Raw genomic sequence first — 23,613 nt, 5'->3', positions numbered from 1 at the left:
GCACAGAGGCCGTGGCAGCAGCCGCGCCGCTCTGGCACAGTGGGGGACAAGGGGGGCCCAGCCCGACACGGGGGTCTCTGCCGGGGGGGCCGAGCGGTCACAGCCCCGCCCTGGGCCGGTGGCCCCGGAGTGGGGAGTGGGTGCGGGGTGGGGTCCCCCCGCAGCAGCGGAGGATGCGGGAGGGGATCCGGGCGCTGGTGCAGGGAAGGGTCCCCGCCCCATGCAGGAGCGGTTTGGGGGCTCAGGGAGGGACCCGGCTGCGGGAACCGCGCCCCCCGCTGCCGGGGGGTGCCGGGATGTGTCCCCCAGTGTCCCCCCAGGGACAGCGGTGCCAGGATGTGCCCTCCGTGTCCCCTGCCCCAGGGATGCCGGTGCCGGGATGTGTCCCCCGGTGTCCCTCGGCGAGGACGCTGGGGGCTTCCGGGGGGCGTCCCCCCGATGCTGGGAGTGCCGAAATGTGTCCCCCCAGAGGATTCCCGTGCTGGGGCTGTGTGTCCCTCGCTGCTGGGGGGTGTCGGGATGTGTCCCCCTCCGGGGATGCCGGTGCCGGGGGGTACCGGGGTGTGTCCCCCCCCATGCCGAGGGTCTCGGCGTGCGCCCCCCGGCGCTGCCCGCGGGGTGCCGGGGGGGTGCCGTGCCCGTGCCCGGAGCCGCCGCCGCGTCCGCGGTCCCGCCCCCGCCGCCCGGCCCGGCCCCCCGGCTCGGCGCGGCTCCGCTCGGCTCGGCGCGGCTCGCTCGGAGCGGGGCGGGCGGAGCCGCTGCCGGTGCCGGCCCCGTGGCGGAGCCGGGGTCCCTCCATGCCGCCATGGCCCCCCGCGCCCCCCGCGCCCCCCGCGCCCTGGCCCTGCTGCTGGCGATCGGCGCCCTCGGTGCGTACCGGGACCGGGGACACTCGGGATGGGCACGGGGGGGGCGGATCCCGGGGCGGGGGGGGATCCCCGGGAGGGGAGCGGGGGGGGCTGCGGGCCGGGCGGGGGCTGCGGGCCGGGGGGGATCCCCTTACCGGGGCTGGGTCCCCTTACCGGGGCTGGGTCCCCCTTACCGGGGCTGGGTCCCATTACCGGGGCTGGGTCCCCATTACCGGGGCTGGGTCCCGTTGCCGGGGGCTGCAGCCCCGGGGGAAGGTGGATCCCCCGGGCGGGGGGGTGATGGCATTGATCCTGTTGCCGGGGGCTGGATCCCCTTTTTACGGGGGGGCATCTGCAGGAGCCGGGGAAGGGCTGGATCTCCTTGCAGGGCGGGCGGGATCCCCTTGCCGGGGCCGGAGCCCTTGCGTGGGGCTGGATCCCCTTGGAGGAAGGGCTGGATCCCCTTGCCGGGGCCGGATCTCTTGCGGGGGGCTGGATCCCCTCGCAGGGCGGGCGGGATCCCCTTGCCGGGGCCGGAGCCCTTGCGGCAGGGGCTGGATCCCCGCGTGTGTAGGGGGAGCATCTGCAGGAGCCAGGGGAGGGCTGGAGCCCCTTGCAGGAGGGACCGGATTCCCTTGCAGGGGCTGGATCCTCCTGGGATTACGGGGTGCACTTGCGGGAACCGGAGAGGGTTGGATTCCGTGGCAGGGGGAGTTGGATACCCTTGGAAAGGGGCTGGATACCCTTGCAGGGAGCTGGATCCTGTTGCAGGGGCTGGATCCCCTTGCAGGGGCGGGATCCGGTTCTGTGTCCGGGCTGCTCGAAGCGGAGGAGGGCCGGAGCCGCTCGCAGGGGGCCGGATCCCGGTGTGGGGAGGGCTGGATCCCGGTGTGTGTCTGGATGGGGATGCGGGAGGCACAGAGGGCTGATCCCCTCGGAAGGGGCTGGATTCCATTGCGGAGGGGGCTGATCCCGCCGCAGGGGCTGGATCTCCTTGTGTGTAGTGGCTGAATCCGCAGCGCTCACAGGGGGCTGGATCCCCTCGCAGACCGAGACGGATCCATGGGGCGGGGAGCGGGGGCTGGATCCCATTCCAGGGAGCTGGATCCCATCCCAGGGAGCTGGATCCCGGTGTGTGTGCAGAATCACAAGAGCCACAGAAGGGCTGGGTCTATTTGGGGGGGGTCTATTTACGGGGAGCTGATTTCTTTGGGGGAGGGCCGGCTCCCCTTGCAGTGGGGGCTGGACCCATTTTGGATAGGACGGGACCCCTTTGCAGGGGGATGGATCCCCTTGAAGGGCAGCCGAGGGGGCAGGGCCGGGGGCAGCTTGGGCTGAGAGGGGGGCGTCACAGAGTCGGGTGTGGGGGCACCCGCAGGGCTGGGGGATTCTGTGGGGTTCACCCCATCAGTCCCCGGGAGAGGCTCAAGCATGCGGGGTGCAGCCCCCCCCTGCCCCCCCAGTTCCCTTTGGTGGTGCTGGCGGGGACCTGTTGGACCCCCCCAGGCTGCCAGGTCCTCCCAGGGGTGCGGGGGCACCTCTGACACCTCTTTCTCTCCTTGCCCCCCACCCCAGCATCCGCCTGGCCCCCCCAAAACTCCAGCGTTGGCGAGGGCAGAGCCTGGGAGGGCTCGTTGGAGAGCAGCCCCCCGAAATGGGACCTGGCGAGTGGAGACCCCCCGGGGGGACCCAGCAACAGCACAAGCGCCGGGGGGGCCGCGGCAGGAGCGCAGCTGGAGCCCCCCGGGGGCGGCACGGCCACCACGGAGCCATCGGCCGTGCCCGAGGGGTGCCCGGGCTGCGCCGGGGAGGGCGAGGCCAGCGCCGTGCCCCCCCGAGCCGTGACCTGGCCCGGGGACGGGGGCACGGTGCCGGTGGCCCTGGGCAGCCCCGAGGAGCCGGGGAGCGGTGACCGGCCCACTCCGGCCTCCCCGCCCGTCCCGGGGGGCTTCGGGGGGCTGCCGGCCGCCCTGCCGAGCCCCCCCGGGCCCCAGCTCGCCACGGGCTCGGCCGAATCCGACCTGCTGCTGGCGGCCGGGGGCTCGGCCGCGCCGCGGACCCCCGTGCTGGGCCAGCCCGGCCCCGTGGCCGCCGCCGGGGGGGACTCGGGGGGTCCCCCCGAGCTGTGGGCGGCCGCCTCCAGCCCGGCCCCGGCGCAGGGGGCCCGCGGCTGGACCGACCTGACGTGGCTGCAGGAGCCCATCACCGCCGCCACCGAGCCCCCGGCAGAGCGGACGGGCTCCGAGATCATCGACGTCGATTACTACGACCTGTTCGAGGGGGGCGAGGGACCGGGGGGCTTTCCCGGGGGCGGCCGGGGGGCGGCCGGCCCGGCCCGCCGGAGGGAGCCCGAGGGGGCGGCCACGCCCTGGGCCCTCCACGAGCTCTACGACGACTTCACGCCCTTCGACGACGCCGATTTCTACCCCACCACCTCCTTCTACGCCGACGGCGACGACGAGGACGAGCTGGAGGACGAGGAGGAAGAGGAGGAGGAGGAAGACGGGGGGCTGGAGGACGAGAACGGCTATCGGCCGCCCGCCTCGGCCGTGCCCGGCCCGCAGGAGCCCCGGCCCACCGGGCACCGCCCCGCGGCCCCGCCGCCGCCGCCCGGGCTGGCCGGGGTGTCCGGGGGCAGCCCCACGGCCTGGCCGCGGCCCGGGGAGCGGAGCCCGGCCGAGAACGGCTCCGAGTGCCGGAGCGGCTACGTGCGGCACAACAGCTCCTGCCGCTCCCTCTGCGACCTCGTGCCCAGCTACTGCCACAACGGCGGCCAGTGCTACCTGGTGGAGAGCCACGGGGCCTTCTGCCGGTAAGGCCCGGGCCCCGGTGGGCTGCGGATGTGGGGGCTCGACTGCGCAGGGGTCACCATCCCCTGTACCCCATCCTGGGGCTTTCCATCCCCTGTACCCCATCCCCTGTACCACATCCTGGGGCTTTCCATCCCCTGTACCCCATCCTGGGGCTCTCCATCCCCTGTACCCCATCCTGGGGCTCTCCATCCCCTGTACCCCATCCTGGGGCTTTCCATCCCCTGTACCCCATCCTGGGGCTCTCCATCTCCTGTACCCCATCCCCAGTACCCCATCCCGGGGCTTTCCATCCCCTGCACCCCATCCCAGGCTCTCCATCCCCTGTACCCCATCCTGGGGCTCTCCATCCCCTGCACCCCATCCTGGGGCTCTCCATCCCCTGTACCCCATCCCCTGCACCCCATCCTGGGGCTTTCCATCCCCCGTACCACATCCTGGGGCTTTCCATCCCCTGTACCCCATCCTGGGGCTCTCCATCCCCTGTACCCCATCCTGGGGCTCTCCATCCCCTGTACCCCATCCCCTGCACCCCATCCTGGGGTTCTCCATCCCCTGTACCCCATCCTGGGGTTCTCCATTCCCTGTACCCCATCCCGGGGTTCTCCATCCCCTGCACCCCATCCCAGGCTCTCCATTCCCAGTCCTTCCATCCCCTGTATCCCCACTCCCAGTCTCTCCATATTCCATGCATCCCTTCCTTGGGCTCTCCATCCCCCCTGTACCCCATCCCAGGGCTCTGCACCACCCATGCACCCCATTCCCAGTGTTTCCATCTCCCTGCAACCCATTGCTGCCATCTCCATCCCTTTCACTCCGTTCCTAGCCTGTCCAAGCCCAGGTACCTCATTCCATGGCTCTCCATTCCCTCCACCTCACCCTTGGGCTCGCCATGCTCCTGGCCTGGCATTGTCTTTCCATCCATTGTGTGCCCCACTCCCCATCCCCATCATCCTTGGGCTCTCCATCCTCCATGAACCTCATTCCCCCACTCTCCATTCTCTCTACTCCACCCCTGGCTGACACCCCGTTCCCAGCCTTTCCATCCTCTGTACGTTCCGTTCCGAGCCTTTCCGTGCCCTGGGCACTCCATTCCCGGGCTGTCCGTGCCCTCCAGCCCCACGGGGCCGGGATGCGGAGGGGTTTTCCCTTTCCCTGCCCCCCGAGCGGCGGCTGCCCGGGAATTAGGTCAGGGCAGCGCAGCCGAGGCTGCGGGGCGGCCGCGCTAATCGGCCCCGGCAGATTGAGCCCGGGAGGCGATGCCGGCTGTGCCGCACGCACCGGGATGTGCCCTGCGGCTGGCACCGAGCCCTCTGCTCCCCCGGTGTCCCCATCCCATCGGTGTCACCCCCCTCAAACACCCGGAATCCCCCCAGGGGTAAACACCGCGTCCCCCGAGGATGCTGCGCGGGGCTGGGGACAAGTTTTGGGGCTGGGGGGACGCGTTTTTGGGGCTGGGGGATCCCTCTGAGCGCGTGTCCCGACAGGTGCAACACGCAGGACTACACGTGGCACAAGGGTACGCGCTGCGAGTCCATCGTCACCGATTTCCAGGTGATGTGCGTGGCCGTGGGCTCGGCCGCGCTCGTGGTGCTGCTGCTCTTCATGCTCACCGTGTTCTTCGCCAAGAAGCTCTACCTGCTCAAGACGGAGAACAGCAAACTGCGCAAGACCAAGTGAGTGACCGGGACAGCCCGAACGGCCCTGCCCTCGCCGGTGCCAGCCCGACCTTTCGGCGTCACCGGGACCCCCGGTGCCGCTGCTGGGAAAAGCTGCCGGGGGCGGGAGACGTGGATGTGGCTCCACGGTTAATCCCTTAAAGCTGCTCCTGACTGGCACCAGTTAATCTGCTCCGCTGGGAGCTGGGGACACCGGCTGGGCCGCCATCGGGGCTGGGGACAGGGCTGGGGGGTGACAGGGAAGGGTTTGGGGTCAGGCCCCAGCCCCAGCCACGGCTGCCCAGCTTCTGGCGCAGGGAGGAGGGAGCCTTCCCAGCCCGGTCCCTAATGAGCTGTTAATTAGTGTTTGGAAATGCCAAGTGTAATTAGCAGGGAAGCTCCGTGCCAGCTCCCTGGTCTCTCTCTCCAGCCCTGCTCCGGGCTGCCCTTCCCAGAGCCCAGCTCCCCTCAAAACCCCAGAGCTGGGGGCAGCGAGCCCCCCAAAATGTCACACTGGGCTCGTTCAGCCCCAGCTCAATCCCTGGGGACATTTCCTCCCCAAACCTCCCGAGTTCAGGACATTTAAGCCCCTAGACCTCCATCCCTGGGTATATTAAGCCCCCAATCCGCCCAGACTCGGAGGCATTAGCTCCCCAGATCCTCGGAGCTGGGGGTATAAAACCCCAATCCCCCAGAGCAGGGAAGATTTATCCCTCCAAAGCCCTTCGATCTGGGGGGTGTTTAGCCCAGACTTCCCTCCCTGAGGACATTTACCCCCCCAGACCTCCAGCTCTAGGACCAGTTACCCCTCCCAAAGCAGGGTCACCCCGAAACGTGGGCGGGGGCTGCGTGGGGGGGTCCTGCCCTCAGCGCTGCTCTCCTGACCCCTGCAGATACCGCACCCCGTCCGAGCTGCACAACGACAACTTCTCCCTCTCCACCATCGCCGAGGGCTCCCACCCAAACGTAAGGAGCTGTGTGGCACCATCCCCTCCGTCCTGCTCTCTGTCCCATCCTTGTCCCTCTGTCCCCTCCATGACCCCAGCGCTGCCCTCCTGTCCCCATCCTGCCGTGGTCACACCTCTGTCCCCTCGCTGCTGGGTCCGCAGTGACCTAAACTGGCCCTAGGCCAGGCAGAGGCTCAGTGTCACCCCTGTGTCCCTTCCCTGTCCCCTCCTGTCTGTGTGGCTCCCCGGGGAACCACCAGCCCGAGTTCCCTTTGGCTCCGTGTGCGGGTGGCTGGGCTGGGGTGGCCGTGCCGGGATTTTCAGGGAGGGGACGGCCGATGCTCCCTGGCTGTGGCATGGCCGGGCAGGAGCAGCGGGTGACACCGGGGGTGACACGCTCCGGGATGCTGCCGCGCTTGGGATGCGCCCACCGGCATCCCCCGGGCTGCCCTTCCAACCTCCTGTCTTTGGCCTCGGAACAGAGAGAAGCGAAGGGCTTTGCGGAGCCGGAGGAGGAGCGTAGGTCCCTTTAGCCTTTCCCTATCCATGGCCGCTGTTTTCCGTCTTCCGACCGCCTTTAGCAGCCGTAGCCGCCCGGGCAGGAGGCTCCGGGGCCGGCTCCCTCCCCGCTGCCGAGAGGACGAAGCTCGGGATGAGCTCGGTGCCGCTCCCCGGGCTCTGACACATCCCTCGTCCCCTCCGGATGGGGAGGGTTGGGCACGCGGTGCCTGGGACGCAGCGCTCCGAGGATGAGGAGGGGTCAGCAGGGTCAAACACCCCTGGAAAGGGGTTTTTGGGGGATCCCGCAGCGGTGGAGCCAATAGCACCAGCTCCGGACCGGCCGGACGTCACCGCCCGGGAGGTGGAGAATCCTGTCCCCGTGTGACTCCGGCCCTCGGGTGTCCCCGTCCCGCTCTCCGTGCGGCACCGGGAGCACCGGGAGCAGCCGGGCCCGGAGGCTGCGGGACAGAGCCGGGAGGATGCTCCAGCGGGGGGAAGGTCGGGAAGAGGCGTGCCCGGCTTTGCCAGCAGCGGCGCGGGGGCACCGGCTGTACGCTGAGGAACCGCAATAAAGCCAACCCCTCTGGCCTCCTGCCAACGCCGCCGGGAGTGCCTGATTGCCGCGGGGAGCAGGAGATGCCGGGAGGGGAGAGAAAGCGGGCGGGATGGCCGGGGGGCTGTGCCTGAGGATGGCACGGCTCAGAGGATGGCACGGGTTAGAGGATGGCACGGGTTAGAGGCTGGCACGGCTCGGGAGGCTGGCACGGCTGGCACGGCTCGGGTGGCTGGCACGGGTTAGAGGCTGGCACGGGTTAGAGGCTGGCACTGCTTGGGAGGCTGGCACGGCTCGGGAGGATGGCACGGGTTAGAGGTTGGCACAGTTTGGGAGGCCGGCACAATTCGGGAGGATGGCACGGCTCGGGTGACTGGCACGGGTTACAGGCTGGCACCATTCGGGAGGATGGAACGGGTTAGAGGCCGGCACGGTTCTGGAGGCTGGCACGGTTCGGGAGGATGGCACGGCTGGCACGGTTCTGGAGGCTGGCACGGTTCGGGAGGATGGCACGGCTGGCACGGTTCTGGAGGCCGGCACGGCTCGGGAGGCTGGCATGGATGGCACGGTTCTGGAGGCTGGCACGGCCGGCACGGCTCGGGAGGCTGGCAGGGCTCGGGAAGCGGCACTTTGGGAGCCGCAGCACCCCGAGGTGGGGAGGCTGTGCTGGGGGACAGCGTCACCTCCATGGGGTCGGACCCTGTCCCGGCACCGCCGTCCCCCCGTGCCGCCATCCGCCCTGGGGGGGGACATTTGTCCCCTCCAGTGGCTCTTGCAAGGGGTCGGTGGCACATCCGTGCCCTCCCTGGGTTCAACAATCCCCGTTGTGGCCCTGCCCTGACCCCGCTGTCTCCCGCAGGACGATCCCAGCGCTCCCCACAAGCTGCAGGACTCGCTGAAATCCTGCCTGAAGGACGAGGAGCCGTTCAGCATCCACAACTCCACGTCGCCCAAGCACGACGGGGGCAAAGGGGAGCAGCAGGAGCCGGGGGAGCTCAACTGCCTCCAGAACAACCTGACGTGAGCGGCGGGGCCGGGGGCGCCGGGGCCGGGAGCCCCCCGCCCCACAGCCGCCTCCTCCCCCGCCGTGTCCCTTCCCGCTCCGTGGCATGCTTTGGTGTGTTTTGTACAGAGGAAAACAAAAATTCCAGTCATAATTCGGCCGTGTCGTGGGGGTGTTTGGTTCGTGCTCCGTGTTTCTCGCTTGGGTTCGTTCCGCGCTGTGATTTCTAAACCTTTGCCGTTCCGCAACTGACTTTTTTTGTACTTTTGCCCCACTTTTTTTGAAATACAGGTAAAAACAACAAAAAAGGAGGGAAAAAAATTAATAAGATCTTGAAATAAATAAACTTTTTTTTTTTTTTTTTAAAGTTAAGCCTCTTGCCGGTGCCTGCGGTCTCCTGACACGGACATTCATGTCTCCCTGCGGGGATTCAGTCCCTGCTTCCACAGGGTCCCACCTGAGCATCATCTGGGGGTGGTGGGTGCTCCTTTGTCACCTTCTCCAGGCACCTTCCTGCCAGGCCAGGGGTGCAGCACACCCTGGGCACGCTGGGGAGCAGATGGGACACCCGGGGATGGCTGGTGGAGGTGCCTGGGCTGCCCCAGGGTTTGCTCCATCCCCACCCCTGTCCCCACCATGTGTCCTCCCGAACAGCGAGGTGACATCTCACAGCCACCCGTGCTCCGACAGTCTCCTGCGAGGGAGCTGCCCGGGATGGCATTTGGGGTGAAACGCCCCCGGGGTGTCACCCCCAGCCCCCAGTTTCCCTCTGAGTGGAGGAGAAGCGGTGCCACTGTGGCAGAGGCTTTGGCAAGGCCAGGCTGGCGCTGTCGCCATCCCCCGGGACTGAGCACGGGGCAGGGATCTCCCCCCAGGGACCCCCAGCACTCCCCTCCCCTCCGGCCGCGGCTCCGTCTCGCTTCCAGCAGGAACCGATTTCTTCTGGAGATGGATTCATCCACGAACCGACACTCCGGGTTCCTTGGGAGAGAGGAACATTAATCAGCACTCGGTATTGAGTGTGCGGCACCTCGGGGATGCAGCCGGAGCTCTCCCGGGACAGGTGGGAGCCAAAGCCGCGTGGATCGGATGTTCCCGGTGCGTCCTGTGAGCCGCTGAATAATTCATTCGTTCTCGGGGAGATTAAAAACCGAGGAGTGGTGGTGAGGGCCAGGCGGAGCGAGAGGCTCAGCGGCACCCGCGGGGTTTGGTGTTCGCCATCCCCTTCCAGCACGGAGCTCCAGGACAGGTAACACCGGGATAAAGCAGCGGGAAGGTGAGCACAGCAACAACGAGGGTGGGACGGGGGCAGAGGGATGTGCTGGTGGAGCAGAGAGGAGATGCTGATGGAAAGGGAGATGTGCTGGCATGGGCAGAGGCTGGACACGAGCTCCCGTGGGACGGGGAGGGAGGAAAAGGGAGCTGGAGTGGGACGAGCATCGCTGTGACCGGAGACGATCCGTGCTCGTGTGTGAGGAGCAGGAATGGCTGTGGAAGGACAGGGGTGCTAGAGGGGATTGGGAATTTGGGAATCCCAGAACGATGCGGCAGGGCAGAGGACAGAAGGGATGGAAGGGAAGGAAGGGATGGAAGGGAAGGAAGGGATGGAAGGGATGGAAGGGATGGAAGGGAAGGAAGGGATGGAAGGGATGCAGGGTGGGGTGGGGCAGCCAAGGAGTGAGTCCAGCCAGGGCTGAGTGGTGGGATCTGGAAACCGTCTGCTCCTCACCGGGATCCTCCCTCACGGTGCCTGTGGGTCTGTCCAGCCAGACACTGCCCGGGACAGACAGAGAGACATCGGCCATGGTGGCACCGTGGGGTGAGGCTGGCACATCGTGCACAGTGACACCAGGGAGGTGAGGGTGACACGGCACAGCTGCTCCATCCCAGCACAGCCCATCCCCTGTGCAGTGTCACTGTGCAGGTGAGGCTGGCACAGCCCATCCCCTGTGCAGTGTCACCAGGCAGGTGAGGCTGGCACAGCCCATCCCCTGTGCAGTGTCACTGTGCAGGTGAGGCTGGCACAGCCCATCCCCTGTGCAGTGTCACCGTGCAGGTGAGGGTGGCACAGCCCATCCCCTGTGCAGTGTCACCAGGCAGGTGAGGCTGGCACAGCCCATCCCCTGTGCAGTGTCACTGTGCAGGTGAGGCTGGCACAGCCCATCCCCTGTGGATGGTGTCACTGTGCAGGTGAGGCTGGCACAGCCCATCCCCTGTGCAGTGTCACCGTGCAGGTGAGGCTGGCACAGCCCATCCCCTGTGGATGGTGTCACTGTGCAGGTGAGGCTGGCACAGCCCATCCCCTGTGGATGGTGTCACTGTGCAGGTGAGGCTGGCACAGCCCATCCCCTGTGCAGTGTCACCGTGCAGGTGAGGCTGGCACAGCCCATCCCCTGTGGATGGTGTCACTGTGCAGGTGAGGCTGGCACAGCCCATCCCCTGTGCAGTGTCACCGTGCAGGTGAGGGTGGCACAGCCCATCCCCTGTGCAGTGTCACTGTGCAGGTGAGGCTGGCACAGCCCATCCCCTGTGCAGTGTCACTGTGCAGGTGAGGCTGGCACAGCCCATCCCCTGTGCAGTGTCACCAGGCAGGTGAGGGTGGCACAGCCCATCCCCTGTGCAGTGTCACCGTGCAGGTGAGGGTGGCACAGCCCATCCCCTGTGCAGTGTCACCAGGCAGGTGAGGGTGGCACAGCCCATCCCCTGTGCAGTGTCACTGTGCAGGTGAGGGTGGCACAGCCCATCCCCTGTGCAGTGTCACTGTGCAGGTGAGGCTGGCACAGCCCATCCCCTGTGGATGGTGTCACTGTGCAGGTGAGGCTGGCACAGCCCATCCCCTGTGCAGTGTCACTGTGCAGGTGAGGGTGGCACAGCCCATCCCCTGTGCAGTGTCACTGTGCAGGTGAGGCTGGCACAGCCCATCGTGCAGTGTCACCATGGAGCTGAAGGTGACACGGCACAGCCCCTCAGCCCTGGCACAGCCCCTCAGCCCTGGCACAGCCCCTCATCCTGGACATGCCGTGGCTCCACACAGAGCTGCTCACCTTGCAGTGGTGCCCACATTCCCTCAGCACCCATTTTCATCCCTTCCAAGAAGCCCAGCATGGCTGGGATGGGCAGTGTGGGACCGTCCCCTCTCCACAGCGGCTCCTGGGTGCAGGCCCTGTCTCGAAGCTGTGGGGGATGAGTCCTGAGCCACAGAGGAGCCCTGGATTCGGGAGCCACCCTCGGCTGCAGCCGCTCAGCCCCAAGGGCTGTAGGGACTCACCTAGGGACTCACTCACAAGGATTTAAGCAGGTTTTGGGATGCTCCTGCTCAGGCACAGGGTGGGAGGCTGGGGGATTTGTCCCCCTGCTCTGGGGTGTTGCTGTGACCCCATCACTCCCCCGGCTGTTCCCTCTCCATCATTCCCCACTCACCTTCCCGGTGTGCTCCTGTTCCCCACGGGAAGGCCCAGCCTCCGCTCCCGCTGCCATCAGCCCCTCCGGCTCTGGGGTCCCTCTGCTTCCCCAGGGGGATCCCATCCCCTGGGCCCCCCCAGAGGAGGGAGGAGCGTGGTTTGCAGGGATGGACGGGGTTATCCGAGGGCTCCATCAGCGCCTGCTCGGACGCAGGAGAGGAGCCGGCGCCGCGCTCTGAGCCTATTTCACGGGCCCTGAGGAGGAATTTGCCTCCCAGCCAGCAAAGCAACACACGGGCTTTATTCCCAGGCCTAATCAGTGGGATGCAGAGAGGCCAGAGAGCTATTAAATTTCAATGCTTGGTTGGTTTGCTGCGAGGGGAGGTGGCCCATTGTGGCCAGCGAGGGCTGGCACGGGATGCGGGAAGGGAACTGGCATCGGCAGTGGGCCTGTCCTCCTCTCTCTGCCACCCTCTTTTCTCTCACAGACACATAACAGGATTAGAGCCACGACCCCGAGACAAGGAGCTTTTCTTCCCTTGACAAGCTCCGGCTGCCTGAAACAAAATATCCGGAGTTGGGATTCATTGGGTGAGTCCTGAAAACGAGGCCCAATTCACCAGCCCAGGGTCCCCATGCACCGAGCAAGAGCCCACCTTCATCAGCCAGGAGCCCACCTTCATCAGCCAGGAGCCCACCTTCATCAGCCAGGAGCCCACGTTCATCAGCCAGGAGCTCACCTTCATCAGCCAGGAGCCCACATTCATGCTCTGAGCCCACATTCATGCTCTGAGTCCAGATTCAGCAGCTGAGGGTCCTGATCAGTGCCTGAGTCCTGATTCCACAGCCAAAAATCCCAACTCACCAACCAAACCTTGATTCACCGGCCCAGTGCCGCGATCCAGCGGCCGAGCGCTGCTCAGGAGCAGGAAGGGCTGGAGAAGGAGGTGGCAGCAGCTCAGGGGTTCCTGTCAGCCCCCACACACCCCAAACTCTGCTCAAAACCTTCGCTGCTGCTCCTTTGGGATTCCAGGTTGGTTTGTCCCTCCCTGAGTGCCAGGAGCTGGCAGTGCCATGTCTGTCCCTTGTCCCCTTCTGGACACCTCTGAGGACACTTCCCTGCCTGAGGGCTGGCCCCACAGCCTTTCCCTCAGAGGAATATTTGGAGGATGAGGCAGGCTGTGTCCCTTCCCTTGCTTGGTGCTTCTGTCCCATCTTCCACCACAGCACAGCCTGGCTCCGTTCATCCACTGCTCCATCCTGGATGGATCCCACCCCTGCTGTCCCACCTCCAGCTCCCAGGGCAAGGAGGCTCAGGCTTGAGGAACCATTCCCAAATCCTGGGCCATCCCTGGGAGCAGCCCTGCCCCAGGGACCATCCCTGGGAGTGCTGTGTGGTGAATGCTGGATGCTTCCCAGCGCGGTTTGGGAGGGGACGTGTCCTGCAGGTCACTGTGGGAGCTCCTGGGAGCACCTCTGGTGACATCCCGGTGTTCCCACCAGCACTGGGCTTTCTCCTGGCCGGGAGGAGCCCCAAACTGGTATTTGTGGAGCCAGCAGGATCCCAGTGGTTAGTGCTGGGAAATACCAATTACCCCATTACCCCCAGCCTGCCTGGAACAGGGAGCGATTCCAGCATTAAACTGACTCGGCGTTGGATTGAAAGAGAGGAGAAAAGCAAAATCCTCTTAACTTTGTGGACTGGAAAATGCCCAGTGTGGGAACGAGGAGCTGACGCCAGCGAGGGCCAGGACGGCTCCTCCTCGTCACTGCTGCCACTGGGCAAACTGGTGCCACTGGGACAGGGACAGAGCCAGCAGCAGAGACTGGTTTGGAACAGAAAAGCGGGAGGAAAACTGGCCAAGGCTGAGCGTGGAGCGGCCAAGCTCACACCCCTCATGCAGGGATGTGGGAGAAAAGGGAAAAATAAAGACGAGGGACGCCGAGACGTTTGGAGAAGTGAGAAGCAGGATCTGGTGGGAGGAAGGTTTAAAAGTGAAAGGAGTTAAGGAAACTGGCGGGACTTCAAAGGAACGCTGCAAGCAGCACACACAGGAGCCATCCCAATAGGAAATGTAGCAGGAACCAGGCTGGCTGCATCACAAGCTCCTCACTGACCTCAGGCGCGAGAAAAAAGGTTTATGGGAAGTGGGAACTAGGACAAATTACTAAGGACAGTTACGAGGGGAGCATAAGCATGTGGGGAGACATCAGAAAGGCCAAATTGAGATGGAAATAGGGGGGAATCATTAAGGAGAAGAAGAAAAGGCTCCATCAGCAGGAGGAGAATGAGCAAGGGAGCGTTGGTCTGGACCCAGGGGAGGAGGAAGGCAGCTGGCAAAGGAGGCTGGGAATTCAACGGGATCACTGGCTTGTTTTTAAACCTTTTAAAACCCCCAGCCTTCAGAGGGGCCAAGTGCCAGCAGATGCCCACCACAATAATGAGGTGCTGTGCTGCCACCGAGAGAGAGAGCAGCGACTGCAGAAATGGGAACATTAAACAGCACACCCAGACTGCTTCCAACTCTCAGAACCTCATCCTGGGCTGCTCAGAAAACCAGTGAAAGGCACCTGAGAGATGTTTGTAAAAACCAGTGAAACGCACCTGAGAGATGTTTGTAAAAACCAGTGAAAAGCACCTGAGAGATGTTTGGTAGAATCAGTGAAAAGCACCTGAGAGATGTTTGGTAAAAACCTGAGAGATGTTTGGTAAAAACCAGTGAAAGGCATCTGAGAAATGTTTGGTAGAAACCTGAGAGGTGTTTGGTATAATCAGTGAAAGGCACCTGGGAGATGTTTGTAAAAACCAGTGAAAGGCACCTGAGGAATGTTTGGTAAAAACCTGAGAGATGTTTGGTAGAAACCTGAGAGATGTTTGGTAGAAACCAGTGAAAAGCACCTGAGAGATGTTTGGTAAAAACCTGAGAGATGTTTGGTAGAATCAGTGAAAGGCACCTGGGAGATGTTTGTAAAAACCTGAGAGATGTTTGGTAGAATCAGTGAAAAGCACCTGAGAGATGTTTGGTAAAAACCTGAGAGATGTTTGGTAGAAAGCAGTGAAAGGCACCTGAGAGATGTTTGGTAAAAACCTGAGAGATGTTTGGTAGAACCAGTGAAAAGCACCTGGGAGATGTTTGGTAGAAACCAGTGAAAGGCACCTGAGAGATGTTTGGTAAAAACCTGAGAGATGTTTGGTAGAATCAGTGAAAAGCACCTGGGAGATGTTTGGTAGCACAAGGGCTGGCTGAGCATTTACAGGAGCTGGTTCAGTTTGGGGCACATCATGCAAGGAAAGATGGAAGCCCCAGGAGAAGCAAGAAGAGAGATCCAGGAAGGAGTGGTGGGGAGAACTGGAGACCCAGGGAGACACAAGAACCCCACAGCTCCCTACCAGGAGGAGCAGCCAGGAAGGGTCGGGCTCTGCTCCCAGGGAACAGGGACAGCACAAGGGAGAACAGCCTCAGCTTGGTTCAGGGTGGATATTGGGAAAATCCCACCACGGAAGGGCTGCCCAGCCCTGGCACAGCTGCTCAGAGAAGGATCCCTGGAAGTGCCCAAGGACAGCTCGGATGGGGCTTGGAGCGCCCTGGGATAATGGAAGGTGTCCCTGGAATGGGGTGAACTTTAAGGTCCCTTCCCACCCAACCCACTCCAGAACTCAGCGATTCAATCTGTGAATGCAACGTGCATGAAAGGAATCTGGAGCCATCCTGCAGGAGCACCCAGGAGTCTCCATCACCTTTTGCTGGGAGCTACAAAAATGCGGCGTGAAAACGCAGCTCTGGTGTCAGAGCTGAGAATTTCACATGGAGGCAAGAGACGGCAGATGGGACAATCTGCTGGGCTGAGGAGCACGGAGAAGCAGTGAGACAACACTGGCTGCCATGGCAGACAAGACCAGTCAAACTCGCTGGGCTTCTGTGGGAAAAGAGGAGATTTCAGGAAGGATTTGGGAGGAAATGCAGAGATTCTCTTTGTAGCTTCCGAACTGCAGCTGTGTGTGGTGATCCAGGGCTGGGATCCAGGGGTGGGGGAGAAGGGGATCTCTGGAGGAGTCTCTTGTCCTCAGGATGCTGAATGCTGCACCTGGGATGGGTGGGAGGAGGAGAGGGAAGGGAAAAAGGAGCTGTGGGGGAGCTCTGTGAGCAAGAGCTGGGAGGGGGAGATGGAAGGGCTGCAAAGCCTGGCCAGAGGGGAGAGGGGAAAAGCAGGATGGGGCAAAATGAGGAGAAGAAACGGCCGAAGGGAGTGAGGAGAGTGAGGGGTGAGGAGGCACAGAGGATCTGGCAGAGGGCAGTGGCTTTAGGGAGCCCAACACCTGGATCTGGGAGGGATCTGGGAGGGATCTGGAGGGATCTGGGAGGGATCTGGGAGAGGGGACAGTGCTTTCCCTGCTGGCTTCGATCCCACTTGGATCTCAGCCATCCTCAGGACCTCACTGGTTCCTTGCCAAGACAACTTACTGCCAGATTCCTGCTGGATTCAGCACCTTCCCCAGGGATTCTCACGGGGATCCAGTGGTGTTTTGCTTCGAAATGACGAAGTGAATTTTAAAGGTGAGCTGAAAACTGAATCCAATCTGGTTTGTTTTCCTCCCTGCTTTAGGAAGGCAGCGAGTTGCTCTCCACAGCCACGAGCAATGACGGATAAAGGCAGCCAGGGATGCCTGGGTGACACGGGGATATGGAGGGGGATAAAGGGGGGCTGGCAAGAAATGCTGGCCGAGCCTTTCTGGGAACAGGTTGGACAAACATCTGCCAGGGAAGGTTGAAGCTGAGCGGATTTTGCTGGCGGCAGGTGTTGCTTCATCTGAGCGACCTCTCCGGCTCCCTCCGGCCTCATGCTCGGTGATCCCGCTCTCCTTCCATCAGAAATGTCAGCCCAGCTCTTCCCTCCCTCTGCCAGAGCAGCTTTAGCAGCTCAGTCCTCATTTATCAGCTCAGTCCTCGTCATCTTTTCCAACATTTTCACCAGAGATACATTTGTTTATATGGATATGAGCAAGCAAAGATTAAGATTTAAAATGGGGGGAAATAAACATCAGTTTCCTCTATTTTTCTTGTGTTTTCCAGTTGTATCAGTCTCCCATGAAATCTTCCAGCACAAGGAATACCCCGAGGTGAGAATAACTCTGTCCTGAAGATTTGGCCTCAGGCAAAGAGGAGAAGGAGAAGGTAGAGGAGGGAGACAGGAGCAGATGCTGTTCTGTGGTTTTGGAGTCTTTTAAAGGCAGCTCAGGTGTCCTGGCCATTTCACCACGCCCTCAGGATCTAAATCCACGTTTATTTTCCTTGTCCCATCCTTTGTGCTTTGTCCCTGCAGCCCAACCCAAATTATTCCACGATCTGCAGCCTCGGAACCGCAGACCGGAATGTTTGGAAATACCTGGAGGATTTGGTTGGGAGGATTTTCCCAACCCTGCCAAGCTAAAGGAGAGGGGAAGGTGCAAAAGAGACTGCTTTACCCTGGGTTTTCCTAGAGAAAAGGGTTCTGGGAAGGGATGAGGGCTGGAGACAGCGGGAACATCCCTGCCTGTCCCACCGGATCCGGCTCACGGGCAGGGACCTCTCGCCTCAGCAATTCTTTTCAAACTCTGGCTCTTGCATTTCTTCAGAGAAATTCAGCACCTGGTTCATCCATTATTCCTTCCAGCTGCTCTTTGCTGTCAGGGCGGGCATTGAGGAGGTGGAATTTATCCCGGAACGTGTCCCATTCTTTTCTTCCCTGGCCATTGACTCGGCCAACATCTGCTCCCGTTAACCCTCGCTGGCCCCACAGCTCTGGGGATCCTTTATGACTCCAGAGCTCTTGGCATTGTGTCAGCAACAGCCGAGGTGTCCTGAGAGGAGAAAATCCTCCTTCTGCTGGGCTGGAATGGGATTTGTGCTCTAAAACCCACCCTGGATAGCTCAGCAATAAGCAACGATCACAGGAGGTTAATCAAAGTGTTTTCTCCCTAAAAATCATTTCCCATACACTCACATGATGAAACCTGGTGGGTTCAGCTCCCCTTCCCTGCCAGGCTCTTGGGAATCACCCCAAACACTGCAAGATTAATTGCTTTTATTTGTTCTGCTGTGTTGTTTTCCTACTTTTGGGCACAAATTGCTTTTCACCCGCTGCTCTGCCATAGGGGCTTCATTGGAAGCAGCGTGGATACCTATGGATCCCATATGGCTCCTCTGGGAAACAGCTCCACGATAAAGACTGGAAATAGGCACGGAGCAGATGGGAGGGAAGGGGCACCGCTTTTAACAGCAAAATCCTCACTGCCTTCGCACGGTAACAAGTCCTGGGATGTGGGAAGGAATATATTAGGAAGGACAAGAGGTGTTTTGAGATGCAGCTGCACTTTGCATGCGGTTCTGGTCCCCTTCCCACTGCGGGGAGAGAAAGAGAGGCTTTTCCCTTTCATTTACGAGGATTTGGGGCTCTGGGGCTCCCGAAGGAGCCGGGAGGGAAGCGCCACAGGGAGGGAACGGTGACACTGCAGACAGAAGGTGTCAGAACGGCAGCTCCACTCACACACAGGTGGGAACACCCCCAAACCTCCTCCAGGAGCCCCCCGGGCTTGGGGAGACCCCTGCCCGCAGTGGGCTCTGCAGCCAAGCCCTGCAGAGGGGCCAGGACGGAGCGAGGACGGAGCCAGGACGGAGCCAGGACGGGGCCAGGACGGAGCCAGGACGGAGCCAGGATGGAGCCAGGACAGAGCCAGGACGGAGCCAGGATGGAACCAGGACAGAGCCAGGACGGAGCAAGGACGGAGCCAGGACGGAGCCAGGATGGGGCCAGGATGAGGCCAGGACAGAGCCAGGACGGAGCCAGGACGGAGCGAGGACGGAGCGAGGATGGAGCCAGGACGGGGCCAGGATGGAGCCAGGACGGAGCCAGGACAGAGCCAGGATGGAGCGAGGACAGAGCGAGGACGGAGCGAGGACAGAGCGAGGACAGAGCGAGGACGGAGCGAGGACAGAGCGAGGACGGAGCCAGGATGGAGCCAGGACGGAGCCAGGATGGAACCAGGACAGAGCCAGGACGGAGCCAGGACGGAGCCAGGACGGAGCGAGGATGGAGCCAGGACAGAGCCAGGATGGAGCCAGGATGGAGCCAGGACGGAGCCAGGACAGAGCCAGGACGGAGCCAGGATGGAGCCAGGACGGAGCCAGGATGGAACCAGGATGGAGCCAGGATGGAGCCAGGATGGAACGAGGGTGGAGCCAGGATGGAACCAGGATGGAGCCAGGATGGAGCCAGGATGGAACGAGGGTGGAGCCAGGACGGAGCCAGGACGGAGCCAGGATGGGGCCAGGACGGAGCCAGGATGGAACCAGGACGGAGCCAGGATGGAACCAGGACGGGGCCAGGATGGAACCAGGACGGAGCCAGGATGGAGCCAGGATGGAAGCAGGATGGAAGCAGGATGGAAGCAGGATGGAAGCAGGACGGAGCCAGGACAGAGCCAGGACGGAGCCAGGATGGAGCCAGGACGGAGCCAGGATGGAGCCAGGACGGAGCCAGGATGGAAGCAGGATGGAAGCAGGATGGAGCCAGGACGGAGCCAGGACGGAGCCAGGATGGAAGCAGGACGGAGCCAGGATGGAAGCAGGATGGAACCAGGCTCTCTCCAGGGCTGCTGCAGGAATTCTGGAGCAGCAAAGCAGGGCCTGGTTCCTGCACTCCCCAGCACCAGAGCCAGGCTCCCAGCTCCCTGAAACGGCGACAACAAAAGCAAAACCGTTTGGTTTTTAAAGAAATGTTCATCTCCAGCTTTCCCAGCACTGAAGGCATCAAAGGCAGAGAAGAGAGGCAGCTCCTTTCAGCGGAGAAGGGCCGGCACGAGCGGCTCCTGGGAACTTTGGGGCTCCTGGTGGGTCCTGAGCAGGGCTGGAGAGCAGGATGGGGGATTTTAAAGGTAAAACACACACAAACATGGGGAGTAAGGGCAGAAGAACGGCCACAGTGCCTCAGCCAAATCCTCACACAGCACATCTTTCCTACAAGAATCATCCTGTGGGAAGGCAAGGCAGCTCTAAAGCAAACACCTCTCGTGTTCCCACAGCCCTTTTCCCAGGAATCTGCGGCTCAGGGGCTTCCCCAGATGGAGACAGCCCTGCTTTCCACAGGCTTCTCCCATCGAGTCCTGCTCCCAAACCCACACAGTCCCTCAGCACGGATGATCTCTGCTTCTGAGGAGCTGAACCCTGCCAATGCCTCTGTCCCTCGTTCCGTGCTTTTATCACATCGTGGGATGCCCCCTAATGCTCACAGTGCAGCATCCCTGCCTCCAGAACCGGCTCTCCATCTCCCCTGGCACATCCCTGCCTCCAGAACCGGCTCTCCATCTCCCCTGGCACATCCCTGCCTCCAGAACCGGCTCTCCATCTCCCCTGGCACATCCCTGCCTCCAGAACCTTCTCTCCATCTCCCCTGGCACATCCCTGCCTCCAGAACCTTCTCCCCATCTCCCCTGGCACATCCCTGCCTCCAGAACCGGCTCTCCATTCCCCCTGGCACATCCCTGCCTCCAGAACCTTCTCCCCATCTCCCCTGGCACATCCCTGCCTCCAGAACCTTCTCTCCATCTCCCCTGGCACATCCCTGCCTCCAGAACCTTCTCTCCATTCCCCCTGGCACATCCCTGCCTCCAGAACCTTCTCCCCATCTCCCCTGGCACATCCCTGCCTCCAGAACCTTCTCTCCATCTCCCCTGGCACATCCCTGCCTCCAGAACCTTCTCCCCATCTCCCCTGGCACATCCCTGCCTCCAGAACCGGCTCTCCATCTCCCCTGGCACATCCCTGCCTCCAGAACCTTCTCCCCATCTCCCCTGGCACATCCCTGCCTCCAGAACCTTCTCTCCATTCCCCCTGGCACATCCCTGCCTCCAGAACCTTCTCTCCAGCTCCAGCATATTTCCCCTCAGCAGGGCAATCCCTGCTTCCATGATGAAATTCAAACTGTTACAAAAGGTTTGCTGGAGCAAAGGGAAAGGTGAATTAAGTGTCAAAAAACTCAAATTCAGGCTCGAGGCAAAAAGTGACACCAAGGAATGTGGGTTTTGGTGGTTATGGGCTGTAAATTTGCTGTCACTGCAGATCATTTTTAGGTGCCCAATGGATGTTCAGCACTTCCCAAACTGATAATGAACCAGGAAACAGTGAGAGAGTAACAGAATAACCCCTCTCAAATATCCCCGTGTCCCAAAGTGTCCCAGATCCTTCCCAGATGTGTGAAATCTGCCACAGAAGCGCAGGGGTTTGCAAAAGGGCAGGTGGCACCCTGGGACCAGGGCTCAGCGGGACCGGTGGCACCAGGATCCAGCCTGCCTGCACCTTTATGGACAACCTTTATGGTGAGGAGCCAGCCCCGTGAACTGTGATGGGATGGGGATCCAGACCCGTGAACTGTGATGGGATGGGGATCCAGCCCCGTGAACTGTGATGGGATGTGGAGACAGCTCCATGAACTGTGATGGGATGGGGATCCAGACCTGTGAACTGTGATGGGATGGGGACACAGCTCCATGAACTGTGATGGGATGTGGAGACACAGCCCTGTGAACTGTGATGGGATGGGGATCACAGCTCCATGAACTGTGATGGGATGGGGATCCAGCTCTGTGAACTGTGATGGGATGGGGATCCAGCCCCATGAACTGTGATGGGATGGGGATCCAGCCCCATGAACTGTGATGGGATGTGGATCCAGCCCCATGAACTGTGATGGGATGGGGATCCAGCCCCATGAACTGTGATGGGATGTGGAGACAGCTCCATGAACTGTGATGGGATGTGGAGACAGCTCCATGAACTGTGATGGGATGTGGATCCAGACCTGTGAACTGTGATGGGATGTGGATCCAGACCTGTGAACTGTGATGGGATGGGGATCCAGCCCCATGAACTGTGATGGGATGGGGATCCAGACCTGTGAACTGTGATGGGATGTGGATCCAGACCTGTGAACTGTGATGGGATGGGGACACAGCCCCATGAACTGTGATGGGATGGGGATCCAGCCCCATGAACTGTGATGGGATGGGGATCCAGCCCCGTGAACTGTGATGGGATGGGGATCACAGCCCCATGAACTGTGATGGGATGGGGACACAGCCCTGTGAACTGTGATGGGATGGGGACACAGCTCCATGAACTGTGATGGGATGGGGAGACAGCCCCATGAACTGTGATGGGATGGGGACACAGCCCTGTGAACTGTGATGGGATGGGGACACAGCTCCATGAACTGTGATGGGATGGGGATCCAGCCCCATGAACTGTGATGGGATGGGGATCCAGACCTGTGAACTGTGATGGGATGTGGAGCCAGCCCCATGAACTGTGATGGGATGGGGATCACAGCCCCATGAACTGTGATGGGATGGGGATCCAGCCCCGTGAACTGTGATGGGATGGGGACACAGCCCTGTGAACTGTGATGGGATGTGGAGACAGTCCCGTGAACTGTGATGGGATGGGGATCCAGCTCCATGAACTGTGATGGGATGGGGACACAGCCCCGTGAACTGTGATGGGATGGAAACACAGCTCCATTAACTGTGATGGGATGGGGATCCAGCCCCGTGAACTGTGATGGGATGGAGACACAGCTCTGTGAACTGTGATGGGATGGGGACACAGCCCCATGAACTGTGATGGGATGGGGAGACAGCCCCATGAACTGTGATGGGATGGGGACACAGCTCCATGAACTGTGATGGGATGGGGATCCAGCCCCATGAACTGTGATGGGATGGGGATCCAGCCCTGTGAACTGTGATGGGATGGGGACACAGCTCTGTGAACTGTGATGGGATGGGGATCCAGCCCCGTGAACTGTGATGGGATGGGGATCCAGCCCTGTGAACTGTGATGGGATGGGGACACAGCTCCATGAACTGTGATGGGATGGGGAGACAGCCCCATGAACTGTGATGGGATGGGGACACAGCTCCATGAACTGTGATGGGATGGGGATCCAGCCCCATGAACTGTGATGGGATGGGGATCCAGCCCTGTGAACTGTGATGGGATGGGGACACAGCTCCATGAACTGTGATGGGATGGGGAGACAGCCCCATGAACTGTGATGGGATGGGGACACAGCTCCATGAACTGTGATGGGATGGGGACACAGCTCCATGAACTGTGATGGGATGTGGATCCAGACCTGTGAACTGTGATGGGATGGGGATCCAGACCCATGAACTGTGATGGGATGGGGACACAGCTCCATGAACTGTGATGGGATGGGGACACAGCCCCGTGAACTGTGATGGGATGGAAACACAGCTCCATTAACTGTGATGGGATGGGGATCCAGCCCCATGAACTGTGATGGGATGGGGACACAGCTCCATGAACTGTGATGGGATGGGGACACAGCACCATGAACTGTGATGGGATGGGGAGACAGCCCCATTAATTATGATGGGATGTGGATCCAGTTCCATTAATTACCATGGGATGTGGATCCAGTTCCATTAATTACGATGGGATGTGGATCCAGCCCTGTGAATTAATGATGGGACATGGATCCAGCTCCCTTAATTATGATGGGACGTGGATCCAATCCCATTTAACACCTGAATTAACCACACGGGTGAGGATCCAGCCGCTTTAGCTGACAGTGGCGTGCGGATCCAGTGCCGTTAACTGGTGCTCCAGCCCCCTTAATGAGCGATCCAGCCCCCTAATTTGTGATCTAACCCTATTAATGAGTGACCCAGCCCCGCTAATTGCCGATCCAGCCCCGCTAATTGGCTCTCCAGCCTCGTTAATTGCCGATCCGGCCCCGCTAATTGCGGCTCCCCTCACGCGGCAATGGCGGCTCCAGCACCACCCGGCCCCACCAGCAGGCGGCGCCACCCGCCCGGCGCATGCGCGGCCCAGC

At 61.8% G+C, this 23,613-nt stretch overlaps 1 protein-coding gene across 1 annotated transcript; it reads left to right on the top strand.

The window, feature by feature from the left end:
* The first annotated feature begins 805 nt into the window (after window positions 1–805).
* On the top strand, window positions 806–8,632 carry CSPG5 (chondroitin sulfate proteoglycan 5). Its single transcript, XM_058833747.1, has 6 exons — window positions 806–869; window positions 2,312–2,374; window positions 2,424–3,660; window positions 5,146–5,334; window positions 6,210–6,282; window positions 8,177–8,632. Exons 1-6 carry the CDS (start codon window positions 806–808, stop codon window positions 8,339–8,341), a joined length of 1,791 nt encoding a protein of 596 aa, XP_058689730.1. The 3' UTR covers window positions 8,342–8,632.
* The last annotated feature ends 14,981 nt before the right edge of the window (window positions 8,633–23,613 follow it).

This window comes from Poecile atricapillus, chromosome 2 (assembly GCF_030490865.1).
Source record: "Poecile atricapillus isolate bPoeAtr1 chromosome 2, bPoeAtr1.hap1, whole genome shotgun sequence".
Lineage (NCBI taxonomy): Eukaryota > Metazoa > Chordata > Aves > Passeriformes > Paridae > Poecile > Poecile atricapillus.
The sequence above is the reverse complement of the archived record's forward strand: the minus strand, read 5'-3'. Positions and strand labels throughout refer to the sequence as shown.

Coding starts and splice junctions, on each gene's coding strand:
- CSPG5 (XM_058833747.1), top strand. CDS start 806: ATGGCCCCCCGCGCCCCCCGCGCCCCCCGCGCCCTGGCCCTGCTGCTG. Junction 2,375..2,423: donor GCTGCCAGGTCCTCCCAGGG/GTGCGGGGGCAC, acceptor CCCCCACCCCAG/CATCCGCCTGGCCCCCCCAA. Junction 6,283..8,176: donor CCGAGGGCTCCCACCCAAAC/GTAAGGAGCTGT, acceptor TGTCTCCCGCAG/GACGATCCCAGCGCTCCCCA.